This window comes from Dipodomys ordii, unplaced genomic scaffold, assembly GCF_000151885.1.
Source record: "Dipodomys ordii isolate 6190 unplaced genomic scaffold, Dord_2.0 Scaffold18, whole genome shotgun sequence".
NCBI lineage: Eukaryota > Metazoa > Chordata > Mammalia > Rodentia > Heteromyidae > Dipodomys > Dipodomys ordii.
The window spans coordinates 16,221,899-16,234,948 of NW_012267234.1; the positions used below are offsets into that span (position 1 = coordinate 16,221,899).

Here is a 13,050-nt window from a genome sequence, read left to right on the forward strand (position 1 = left end):
GCTGGCAAGAGCACATGTCTCTGCAGGCTGCCTCAGCCTTGTCAAAGAGAGAACAGTTAAGTCTCTGCACACTGTAAAATCCTCAGCGGCTAAAAGAGGAGAGCAGAGCCACATGTCCTGACCCAGACACAGAGCCAAGGTGGATTTAAAATGTAGAAAGCAAGTTACAGGAAAAAGGCTGCAAATGCCCCAGACTTTACTCAAATGTCACCTCAGGGAGGCCTTGGAGATGACAGATAACTAGACAGACAGACAGACAGATAATAAGTATGATAGTTAACACTATGATACATGATAAATAATACATAATAAATGATAGATAATGATAGATAAAATAGATGCCAGGACTGATAGGTGAGATAGATATATGGCAGATACAAATAAATATGGTTGATAAACAGATATGATAGGTGATAAATACACAAAAGAGAGTTTACTCATATTCATATCTCCCTCAACAAATATTTGAGTAAATGTATGATATCTATTACATATGTAATACATAGTGGGTAATAAGTGAGAATAGTCCAGAAAGACCCGTAAGAAACATGAACACTTGAAATAGAATTTGGGAAGAAAGGGAAACAAAAGCTAATCCTTTCCATGTTGTAGGAATTTGTACAATCAGATGCCTCACTTTTGTAACTAAAAATTAAGAGGAATAGAGAGACACGGAGAATTGAGGAGAGAAGAGGAAAAGGAAAAGGAAAGAAATAAAAGGGAAATAAAATAATAAAACCCTACAAGAACTTAAACTATGTCATATAAGTACTTTTCTCTCTTTTTCAAAGACATTGTAAAAGAGGAGTACAGAATCTTTGAACAAAAAGTATAAAAATAAAATAAAAAGGAGGTCAACAAAGTCAATGGTGGTCAACATTCTGCCACACTGTGGGTGACCAGTAAACTAATTTTATTCTTGCTTCGAGTCCTCTAGAGACACGGTACCCACTCCACACAATGCTTTCGCTAGAAAGGAAGCATCTACTCCCCACTTCACCCCCACAAGGCTAGACACAGACGATTGGCAACAAGAAAATAGTTCCTCAGACATTTCTTAGGTGGCCAATCAAGAAAAGCTTCTGAGCTGGCAGGAAAGCCAGCATCAGAATCCCATCCGCCCCTTCTAGATGCCAAACCAAACCCCAGGCTCAGGAGCCCAATGGGGAGTCCATTTCTCCCTTGGACTTGCCAGGGGTCAGGTTGCTCCCGGTAGGAGAGTCAGATTTTCCATCACAGCCTGGCACTTCCAAAGGATGGAGTGGCCAAGCCGGACAGGGTCATAACATAAAAGCATAAATGGGTTATTTTAAGTTCATTCATTAGCACAAAGTACTAACTTGTGACATTTTGAAGCAAAACACAAAACCTTCATAGCTTCTGTTGTTGTTGTTACCGGTTTGGAGAATCCCCTACTTCTGAACACCCAAAGGATGGGTCAGCATTTGTAGACCTGAGAAGAGCTGGGGCTCCGCACCCATGAAGAGAACGCTGTGCTGGGGAAACGGATGCCTGGGTTGGCAAGAGGCATCACGTGGACACTGGCCTGGACTCATGGGTTGGAACCCTGTCCCAGGACGCTCAGGGCTGTCCTGAGATAGCTGTCCCTGAAAAGGCTCTTCCAGATTAAGCTGGAAGCCTCTAGAAGTAGCCGCAGCTCTTCAGTCATGCGCTGGAACCAACTTCGGGAGGGCCAGGAGTGAGAAGCTCCTGCAAGGGTCAAGCACTGGGAAAGCGTCCATGGACTGGACTCTTCAGAACTGTCCTGCACCTGAGTGAGACTGTCCTATGAACTGTCTTCCTCCTCCTCTCTCTGCCTGCTTTGAAGTCTAGGATCTTCTGGACTCCACGTGCTCTCTTTCTCTGCTTTCTGCAATCATCTAGACCAGCAGGGATGATGTGTACCATGGGCTTAGATGACCTGCTCTAGAATGTTCCAAAGCACCTGTGAAATCACATAGACCTTGTGTTCTTTCTTTCAGGATCCTTCTGTGAAATTTCTAATGTCACATTCGATTTAGTTAAATTTCAATATTCTAGGAAATGGACCATTATATCCAAGTTTTCAAACTGAACTGTGGAGAGCTCGTCCTGTAAGCTTACATCATGTCGGTCGGACAGGAAGCAAGGGGGGCTGGGAAACAGAAGCGGGTCCCAGCAGCACTCCTGTCCCACGTCTGAATAATCAGAGCTTAGGGATCGCTTTTTACTGTCTGGAAGCAAGTTGAGCAGTTCAGCGGCCAGAGCTGGAGCACCTTGCCTAGGTCTCTCAGCTGGCCCCAACCTAAGCCCTCATGTAACCTCACCCTCCACTTCTGTCATACAGAGAGTACTGCTGATTAGAACTGCATGATTGCTGGAGCTACTTTGCAAACCTCAAGGCTGTACCTCAGGGTAAGTTCCTATCCTCCAAAACTTCAATTCACAAACATTCTATTCTCCAAGTTTTCTACAAGCAAACTTTAAGATCCAGAGTACAGACACACTCTACCTCTCTCCCTGTAACAACCAGCATGCAGGAACCCCTACATATCCATCTTGCCATCACAGCACTCATTAATCCAGGATGATGGTCTCAAGCATGGTGGGGAGAGAGAAGAAGCAGATAACTTGATGGAAATGCACATGTGCATTCTTACCCACTCTTCAGACTTACTTCTGGCTCCACCTCTGAGAAACTGAGGCTGGAGAGTGACAGGGCACTCCTCCACTGGCACCAGCACTAAAGTGCTCCTCTATGAAACAGCTTTGTAACTCAGGCTGGCCTCAAACTCACAACCCTGCTTTAGCATCCTGAGTGCCGGCATATGCCACCATGCCCTGCTTTCCAAACACGGTTCCTGATTTTGACCAATAAAGGGAAAATGATAATCACCTTGAAAGAGTAAGATGTGATAAACAAATATTCTAGAAGCAAAGGCTATGATCATCTTAAAAGATCAAAAGACAGAAGACGGCAAAGGTTGCCAGAATCTGTGGGATGATGCATTCAACAGCAGGAATAATGGGGAAAACATAGACTCAAGCGACGTCTGAGATTAAAAGAGTTGGGAGACGGAGGGCAGTCTTCAGACTAGGAAAGGACCCTCAAAACTTAAAGCAACGTGGACGTGGGCCATAGGCTTTGGAGAGCAGCAGGCATCTGCGTGTCCTTCTTGGGCTAGAGGGGGAGGGGGAGGCATAGGGAGCCATGTCCCCTCAGGTTAATGGACATGCGGCTCTGTACACCTCTAAACAACAGAATGACCAGCAGTTCCAGACAGAATGGGAGGAACAAACTAACTAGCCTCTCCATTCAGGTGACACCTCTGCTTTAGGTAAGAAGAGAGAGGATGGGTTCAGGAAAGGGTACCAGAAACTGTCAGGTTTTAAAACTTGGAAAGTCCACATTCCTACATACAGGCTTAAAATCCAAGCAATCACTTCGACCCTCCCCTCCTCCAAGGGACCCAGGACTGACTGCTCACAACCTGTGTACACCCACTCTCAGAATTCCGTTGACAGGTAAGATGCAGACCCTGCCCCCCCACCTGAGGCCCCGCCATTTGATCAGGGTGGAGTGAGTTTTAACAAGCTCCCTAAGGGGTACTGAGGCAGATGGTATCTGAACCACAAAGCTATTTGTCATGACCTGAGAAAAATCAGTATTGAGAGCAACACGAGTACGGCATACACCTCATAAACACGGCTGGGGGAAACAATCTGCAACCAAAACACTACCCGCCGGAGCCCCGATTTAGCATGTCTTCCCACAGCAGAACCTGGGGAAGCCAGCAGCACACGGGTCGCTACTCCATATGCAGACCTTTCATTCACCAAAGGAAGTGAAAACCATGGAAAGCACATTGGTATGCGGCACCTGGGAGAACCCGTCCCTTTCTGCCAGGGAAAGGCAAGCCTGTGATTGGTGTGGCAAGCCTGCAGGCACAGCAGTGGGTGCTGGGAATTGAACCACAGGAGACAGAATAGGGGAGCGGGTAGGAGGAGGACATCAGGGCTCCACCCCAGGCATGGCTACTCCCTCACCAGGCTGCCCTCCTCCAACAGAGCCTCTTCTCTCTTGAGTTTGTCTGTTCAAGAATCTAGAACAACTCTCTTGGCCATTGTCCTTGCTATCTCTGGCAATAATTTCCAGCCATTTTCTTCCTCAGGTCACCTGCGTACCTGAATAAAAAGCTGCATCTAGCTAGAATGTGCAGAGCTGACGGTGGCTGGGACATTCATGTGGGTGGAACAGTGGCACCGCCTGTCTGTAACACATGTGTGATCAGCCCCACACACTTTCTCAGCACAGAGCTAGACGCAACCACTCTAACTCACCAGAAAGTAGACTGTAAGTTTCCGAAGGAAAAGCCCTTACCTGTCTTTTACCACTGTACTTCCAGCAGTAATCCAGGAAGTGCTGGAAAAAAGATTAGTATTGAATCCAAAGTGCACAGATGCCTAATGTGAAATTTAATTGCTACCTCAGGCTACCTTCGAGCATGCGTCAAAATGCAGCAGAGTGGCCATGGGTCTGTCAACTCGCCCTTGGGGCCCCACCCCATCACAGACGTGATGAGCTCTCGCCGTCTTAGGCTGATCTGACACGCATGCAGTGCAGGAAGCACTGGCTTAGCCACGTGGACTTCATGGGCACCATTACAGCACGCTATGAAGCAGTAAGGCCCTCTCAGAGCAAAGCAGAGAGAGGCAGACACTTCCTCCTGCCCATCCCAGCTGTGCACACTGGAAGCACCAGAGAGATGAGAAGGGGGAGACATCCAGATAAGCATAGTGGAGTTGACAAGACAACCGTGGCCCTCACCTGCTTCTCCTGGTTGTGAGGTAACCTGCCTGACAGCAGGCCAAGACCAGGTTGGCCTCAATGAGAGCCGAAGACAGACAGCAAAGAGTTAGCACTTCTTTAGAAAGCAATTCAGGATGAGGGACGCCACCTTCTTCTTTTTCACACCAGGGTCTAGTAGTATCAGAAAACCACCCTCCCTTGCACGTCTGCCTCCTTGGGGGCAGCTGTGTTCTGAGCAGGGCAGAGGGTGCCAACAGCCAAGGGTGCTGGGCTTACTCCCCATACCCACAGCCAGAGCCCCAGACACCTGGAGCTGCTTGTCACCCTGCCTGCCATAGGTAGCCGGTGACTGCGGCAGCTGTTACAGGAGCAGCAAACATGGGCGCTTGTGCCAAGCCTCCAGTACCCAGCCCACTTCTCCCCAGGAGCTGCATGTTCAAAACTAACAGCTTTTACATATATAGTAGGCACAGTCCCACCAGCACCAGGGATCTCCAGACGGAAATGTGAGTCACAGATGGCTAAATGAATCCTATTTGGGTGAATCTCCACTCTGGAGAAGAAAGAACCTCCAAGTGAGGGCTCCCAGCCCCCCAGTAAGAGTCCTTTAAAAGGCGAGCTCACCCCAGTGAACCCCAAAGTTCCATCAACACTCTCACATCACTCCTCTCACATCTCAGCATTCCTGCAGGTGCCAGATGGCCCTGCCCTCCCTGGCATGTCCATGCCCACACAGGATCCCCCACCTGCCAAGGATCAAGGCTATCAGCGAAGAGGACAACGTACACACTGGTAGACACGCTGGTGTCTGAGAAACAAGGGAACACACACTGATCCCTGGCACCGACAGCTTCCCGGGAAGATACAGGGCCCCCTAGGACTCAGTTCCAGAGCAATCTACCTGCTGAGGAAACGGCAGGTGTGGGAGCTCAAATTACCTGGGCCATTGCCTCCTCTTTCCTTAATTTTGCCTGTACAGACTCAGCAGGAGGGTGGAATTCCAGGATGGAACATGGTGTACACAAGCTGTGTTGCTTCCAGGATGGAGCAAGAGAGTGCAAACGCAGGGAATTAGCCTGGGATGGTGTCAGGATGACACTGTGCACCTGCTGCAGTCTGGATACCAGTGTCCCACACTCCCTTCCCCAGAAATTCCCAGGTTGAAACCTCACCCCCAATGCAGAAGCATCAAGAGGTGGAGGGCTCAGCTCCAGAGGGGTTAGCGGCCTGAAAAGGGCCACGCCTCCCACCCCACCCCCACCCTGTACCATGTCAGGACAGTTCCATGATGCCCCTCTGAAGAGCAGCCCCCACCAGGCACTGACACTGCTGGCACCTTGGCCTTGAACTTCCAGTCACCAGAACTGTGGGAAACCAATTTCTATTGCTGATAGATTACCAAGCCTCCAGATTTTGTTATAGCAGCCAGGGCCTAATTTGGAAATAAGACCCACAGCCCTGGACAAGGGGAATGAACAGAGGGAACATGACTGGAAAGGAGTCAGGAAGAGAGCATCCTCCCCGTTCCCTAGACTGCAGGCCACCCACCCACCTGACCAAAACCAAACCCAAGGGAAAAGAAAAGCACCAACCAAGCCCATTCTCCACCAGCGCCGAGTGGGTCCCATCACTGTCGCCGGCCTCCTGCTCTCCGTCGTGGTCATTCAAATCCAAGTCCGGCTGGTGGGACTCGTTTCCAAAATGACTCTCATCCTTCTCGGAGCCAGCATCCCCGTTTTCCAAGCCGTTCTGGGCCTTCTTCAGGGGCATGATCTGCAGGCCGCTGGGTGTAGTCCTGTAAGACACTGTCTTAGCTGCCCTGTCGCCACCTGCGGGGGGCTTGCCTGAATGCCCCTTCTTGGGCTTAGACAGAGGATTGATGCGCTTCCGCTTGTGGGAAGTCCCTTTGCTCTTGGCGGGCTCTGAAGACCTGTGGGGAAGTTTCTCCACAGCGGGGCCCCGGGAGTCCCGCAGCAGCTTGGAGGTGCCCGACTGCTTCCCTGACTTGGCCCGCTTGTCCTTCGACACGTGCAGCCCGTTGAACTCGTCGATGAACTCCTCACAGTGCAGGAGGTGGTGCTCCGGCTCCCACGTGTCCTCCGTGCTCCCGTAGCCCTTCCATCGGATAAGGTACTCCCACTTCCCTTTCTTGTTCTTCCTCTTGTCCACAATCCTTTCAACCTGGGTGGAAAAAGTCAGAAAACAGAGAGGAAAGAGAAAGTCAGTCCTGGGCAGCAAGAACACGGAACCTGGCATAGGTCAGCTGGCACTGCCAGGAACATCAGGGACATCACTCAATGAAACCAAAGGCATACAGGTAGGTGGTCACGTCCCATGGTGCCCGGCTGCTATCCCCTGCCAGGGGCCGCCATGTGTCCAGCCATGCTTGCTCGCATCTGAAATCACACTGCAGGCTTGCTTTCTCAAGAGACTGTCATTCTTTGCATAGCAGCAAAATTGACTTATTTTTTTCCAAAGACCAATTCAGAGTGGGTTTTCCATTCTGAGCAATACTATACACAGCACTACGCTAAGTTATCCTAATTGCTGCCCATCTTAAATGCTCCTGAAAACAACCCAGTGAGGTAGTACTTCCCCACTTTACCAAGAGAGAACTAAGGTTCTAAGAGATGAAGGAACTCAACCAAGTCCCGCAGGTGGGAAGGGCAGAGCCACACAAGGACCATGCTCACACCAGTCCTACTCTCCTACTCTGTGTGTGCCATGCGTGCACATGCGTGCACACACGCGAGCGCGTGCACACACACACAAAATGTACACAAGTACCACACACACACACACACACAAAATGTACAGAAGTACCACACACCCACACACAATGTACAGAAGTACCACACACACACACACACACACACACACACACACAATGTACAGAAGTACCACGTGTTCATTTCTGCAAGAGCAATGCACTAGTGTAGCTCAGAGGACTTCTCAGTGCTCTGTTCAGATGCTGGGATTTTGTCATCAGGCACCAGTCTTAACCACAAGGTCAACTGTCTCAGCGGCACAATTCTTTCAGCTCAACCAGAAAGGATTATAATTAACAAAGCCAAGCAGGAAACCTGGTGCACCATAGGAGCACACTTAGAAGGCCAAGAGATAGGACATTTTGGGAGAGCCCACCATGTGGCTAGCAGAGCCCTATAGGGTACACCACAATTTTAGATGAAGAAACCAAATGTGAAGGGGACTCCAAGGAACAGCCAGGATGATGTCAGGGTGGGATCTGAACCTACCTCCTAGTTTCAAGCCAAGTGCTACTGTCTCTGTGTCTTCAAAGTAACAAAAGTAGTCCTCATGCAAATGGCAGATGAACTAATAAGCAAAGGGTATCAGACAATTCAGATTTGAGGTTTTTTTAATATTTAAAAAAAAAACACAGTGATAGGGCTGGGAAGGTGGCTCAGTGGTAGAGTGCTTGCCTTGCATGCATGGGGTCCTGGGTTCGATTCCTTAGCACCACATAAGCAAAAAGAAAAAAGCCGGAAGTGGCACTGTGGCTCAAGTGATAGAGTGCTAGCCTTGAGGTGAAGAGCTGAGGGACAGCGCCCAAGCCCAGAGTTCAGGCCCCATGACTGGAACCCCCCCAAAAAAAACACAGTGAAAATTCCCAGTGTTCTACCCCAAAGATGCTGCTTCAATAAAAAAAAGTAAATGATTATATTCAAAAGTATATTATATTTGAGTGCACATGTAATTGTATGGAATGGAATTGTGATGTAATTAAGTCAAGACTACAACGTGGAAACATATGAAGAAATATGGGAAGAGTAAAGTGGGTGAAGTTAAACTGAAATTCAGGCAGGGTTCATTAGTGGCCTCTGTTTACATGCTTGAATTTTTGTAAAGAGGGATTGTCTCTCACTGGTTTATGCACAACAGAGGCTATGCAAAATAATTAAACAGTTTTTATTGCCTTGCACTTAATAAATATGGAAATAGCTAAGCCATGTTTCCTCTTCCCAATACTGCCTCTCATAGACAATTTTAATTGTTTCCATAATTGATTTATCTCCATTTAAACAGGCCAATTAAAATTTCTTTCCTTATAAAATGCTCTGTGGACATCTGTTTGAAATTTACTGCATAATTTACAGATATGCCACACAAACTCTATACTAGTTTGTAAAAAGTAAACTCATGTCCAACTCATCCAACTTCCAATCTATAGGTCAAAGAACACTGGTGAAATAGTTGTCAATGCTCTTCAGAAAGCCCAGAGGAGTTGTGGATGGGCTTGTAGCTTTGCTTCATTTTGAGGCCTTTGTAGGGAGAGATCCTCCGCATGCCTGCAGAGGGAGGAAGGTGACAAAGGAGCCCAACCCAGCCTAGAATAGCATCACTCCCAAGGGCGCGGAATTAGAATGGCAAAAGCCCACACAAGTCCTTGAGAACAAGGGAATGTGTATTCAGAAGGTTTTCAGGTTGAGAAAACACACAATCTGATGGGCATGGTGGTTGAAGCCCATAATCTTAGCTACTTGGAAGGTGGAAATCTAAAGGATTGCAGTTCAAAGCCAGCACTAGTAAAAAGTTCTGAGTCTTCATCTTACCCAAAGGCTAGCAATGTGATACATGTCTGTCATCCCAGCTACAGGGGAACATAATGCTTGGCCACAGAGTCACACACTGTCATGCCAATGACATGAAGAAGCATACATAAATGGATCTCAGCCTAGAGAAGCCCAGGCATACAGCAAGAACCTATCTTGAAATGACCAACAAAGGAGTGATCCAAGTGGTAAAGCACCTGGCTAGCAAGGCCCTGAGCTCTCCAAAAAGGAGAGGGAGAGAAGGAGGGAGAGAAGGAAGAGAGAAGAAGGGAGGAAAAGGGGAAAGGAAGCGAGAGGAAGGGAAGGGAAGGCAGAAAATGCTTGGCTCTCAGATGAGGGAATATCAAATGAAGCAAAGGAGCATGTTAGACAGATAGCCAACATAATGAATGGGGAGGGGAGGGGAGGCTGATGAAAAGATGGACAGTGAGTGGATGGCTGGATTAAGGATGGATTGATCACTGAATGATGAACAGTGAAATCAGAGGGTGGATAGGTAGATGGATGAACAGATCGATAACAGAAAGAGAAGTGGATGGAGAGACACATGGATAGGTAGGTGGTGGATGAAAGGATGGAGAGCTGGTCTCTAAATGGATGAGTGGATGGACAGATGTCAGTCACTTAACAAAATGAACTTAGGGGAAAAATGAGCATAGTATATTCAATAACACAGGCTTTGGAGCAAGCTCATCTAGTTTAAATACCATCAAGCCTTATCTCATGTTCCTAAGCAAGTTTCTAAACCACTGTGGGCCTCGGATGACTCATACAGCAAGGAGGAAGTAGCACGACAGCTTCATGGGGCAGCTGCGGAGAATATACAAACATGCATTTTCATACGCAACTCCAAAGGTCACTTCATCTCACACAGCCTCCTAGGACCCAAACCTTGGTGGTATCTGCAGACACAATGTCTCCCCATGCTGCCACCAGACGTCTTAGGACAACCAGCTCTTCCCTGGAAAGAAGCAAAAGAGACCAACCACTCCACGGAGCCTTTCTAAGTCTGAAAGGCAGCTATGCAGATCGGGGCTGCTCCAGAAGCCTGGTGGGGTAGCAAGGATGCGGGGGTCACACAGAGGGAGAACTTCACTCCTTCCACGTTACTTGAGGTTTCAATCACAGAGTCACAAGTTGCTTTATGGGGGACTTAAAAAAATAACTGCTTCCACCTCTGATCTCATCCACAAAGCCACTGGACACTTGACTATGAATACTACTAACAGGACCATCTCTGATAGCCTGATCTTTGGAAGGAAAATCTGTTGGCTCTGCCACTTTCTATCCCTAAGACCAGGAGCCACTAGTCAACCTCTCTGGACCTTAGCATCCCCAAATGTAAAAACAGGAGTTTATAGTAACAACTACCACCAACACAGTTGTTAGAAGAACTGAAGAGATGGTAATGTGGAGCACTCCAAAGCACTCTATTAAAACAAAGGGGTTGCTCTCTTACACACAGAACAGTAGATGGGAATGTTTCTATGTATCTCATCTAATGCAGCGTTTAAACAAACAAGTGAGTGTTATTCTCAGGTTCAGAAAAAGAATTGCTTCTTGACAAAGTCCAAAATGTCCACAGAGAAAAAGGAGGGAAGCTGTGGAGACCCTCCTTTACCTCCCATTGGTCCCTCTCTTCTCACCGGGTCTCGGACATCATCTGAATGCCAGTTTGCTCTGTTGGTAATGAAGATCCGTACCTAGAACCTGACCTTGCTTATGCCACAATATTCCTCATATAAGAAGTCCTCTCTCCTAAAGCTTCCCAGCATCCTCCTCGGTGTCCACATGCCCGCTGGCAACTCAGCCATGTGCACCAGTCCTGGCAGCTCTGACCCCGACTCATCAGCCTCTCTACCACACAGGTCATGTGCAGTACCAGTGCAAATTAGACCCCTTCTCTTGGAATTACACATGCTAAAGTATATGAATGAAGCTAAGGAAATCGAGCATGCTTATACCTCCACCAGCTTCTTTTCTTCAAAGATGAGCAGTCTGAGACTCAGAACTATTCCTTGGAGTTCAACTAAATCATTAATTAACTGTTACTCTTTGTGATCCCAGACTTGAGACTATTCCACAGCAAGGGGGGGCAGGGAAGCTCTGATGCAATTATTACCTGTGCCACAGGGACCCACGGATGGCTGTGTTATTAAGGATAATGATGATGACAGTCACCTGGATTGGTACATGTTCTAGGAACTCTGATAATCACTTACAAGGTGTCAGGTTTCATTTTGTCCCCAGTATTTCACCTGGGTGTAAATTCTTACCACTGGATGAACAAGGACGTTGAGATTTCTAGAGGGCAGATAGGACATGAAGACATCAAGAAGGTAGGTAGCTTCCCTCCACAGAGTCAGTCAGTGTAGTTAACCAAGATTTGAACCCCACAGACCATCAGGGCACCCGTGGTCCAGTGGGGGACACAGCCGTGAAAAGAGTAGGCACAACATATTCTGCAGAAAGGACTGTGGGAAGAGAGCGGAGTACCAAGAGAAGCACAGGTGAGAGGAAGGGCCTCAAAGGAGCCGGACAAGGAGGCTCCTCTGAGCAGAACAAGTCAATGGAGGCCAAACTGGATGCTCAGAAACGGAGAGAAGCTGAAGCAGTAAGACACCATCCAAGGACATCTGGCTCCTCAACCTTCCATTACCAGGCTAACAAAATAGCAACCGCAATATCAGACCTCTCTGTAACACTCGCCAAGAGCCAGCCACAGACGTACACAATCCCTATTTATTAGCTCAGTGAATCTTCAAAGTGAGAATATAATTTTCTCCTTCTTGGCAGTACTGGGATTGGAACTCAGGGCGTTATTATTCACTAGGCAGTCACTCTATCACTGAGCCATGAATCATGTCTTAAGTGCTTTTCCTGCACTGGTCATTTCTGAGGCAGGGTCTCATTTCCTTCTCAGGTACACACCTAAACACGATACTCCTATTTTTCACCTCTGCCCAGAGCTAGCCTGACATGTGTGCTGTGCCACACCTAGCTTCTTCTTCTGAGAGGAGTTTCATGAACTTCTCTGCTCAGGCTAGCCTGAGACTATAACCCCCGCCCCCCATGCACCTTGGGATGAGACACATTCTACTGCACTTGGCTATGAGCTGAAACGGGCCTTTGCTAATCTGTCTGCCCCAGGTAGCCTTGAGCCATGATCCTCCCTATCTCAGCCTTCTAAGTAGCTAGGATTATAAGCATGATCCTTCTTACAGAGGATATGGACCCTGTCCAGGGCCCCACCTCTGAGAAATAATCAGAGTGCCAATCCCCTGGGCTCCGAACCCCATACTTTCAATGGCTACACCATATCAAGTGGGTCCAACTTGATGAGGTCTACAGTGGTCTTCTCTCAATACCTAGCAGGGTCAATGAACACTTGTGGCACTTTTGTATCATTTAGGACTAACTTCCCAAGCTCGAGTCTCCTGTGGGCACAATGCATGCAGTGTGTGCCTCCTCCCTAGTCACTATCACAGTCCTTACCCCAGCTTCCCATCACACAGGGGCACTGGATACAACACAGTTGCTGTGGACCAGGGTTGCCCAGAAAACACAGAACAGCTCTGCAGCTGGTGAGGCTGGCCTGAGAAAATGCATTGTTGGTCTGTATCTTAGCCTCTGGCAGGAAAGAGCAAGAAAGTGTGGTGCTGTGGTGTTGAGCAACATACTTTGTTT

The 13,050-nt window shown here is 48.0% G+C and overlaps 1 protein-coding gene across 1 annotated transcript in view; it reads right to left on the reverse strand.

Annotated features, from left to right (window-relative positions):
- Cdyl2 (chromodomain protein, Y-like 2) overlaps positions 1–6,968 on the reverse strand; it is a 40,140-nt gene extending 33,172 nt beyond the window's left edge. The window contains exon 1 of the mRNA XM_013012799.1: positions 6,382–6,968. Within this exon, the coding sequence (XP_012868253.1) occupies positions 6,382–6,559 (178 nt within the window). The 5' untranslated portion in view covers positions 6,560–6,968. The remainder of the gene's footprint in view (positions 1–6,381) is intronic.
- Between the last annotated feature and the right edge of the window lie 6,082 nt (positions 6,969–13,050).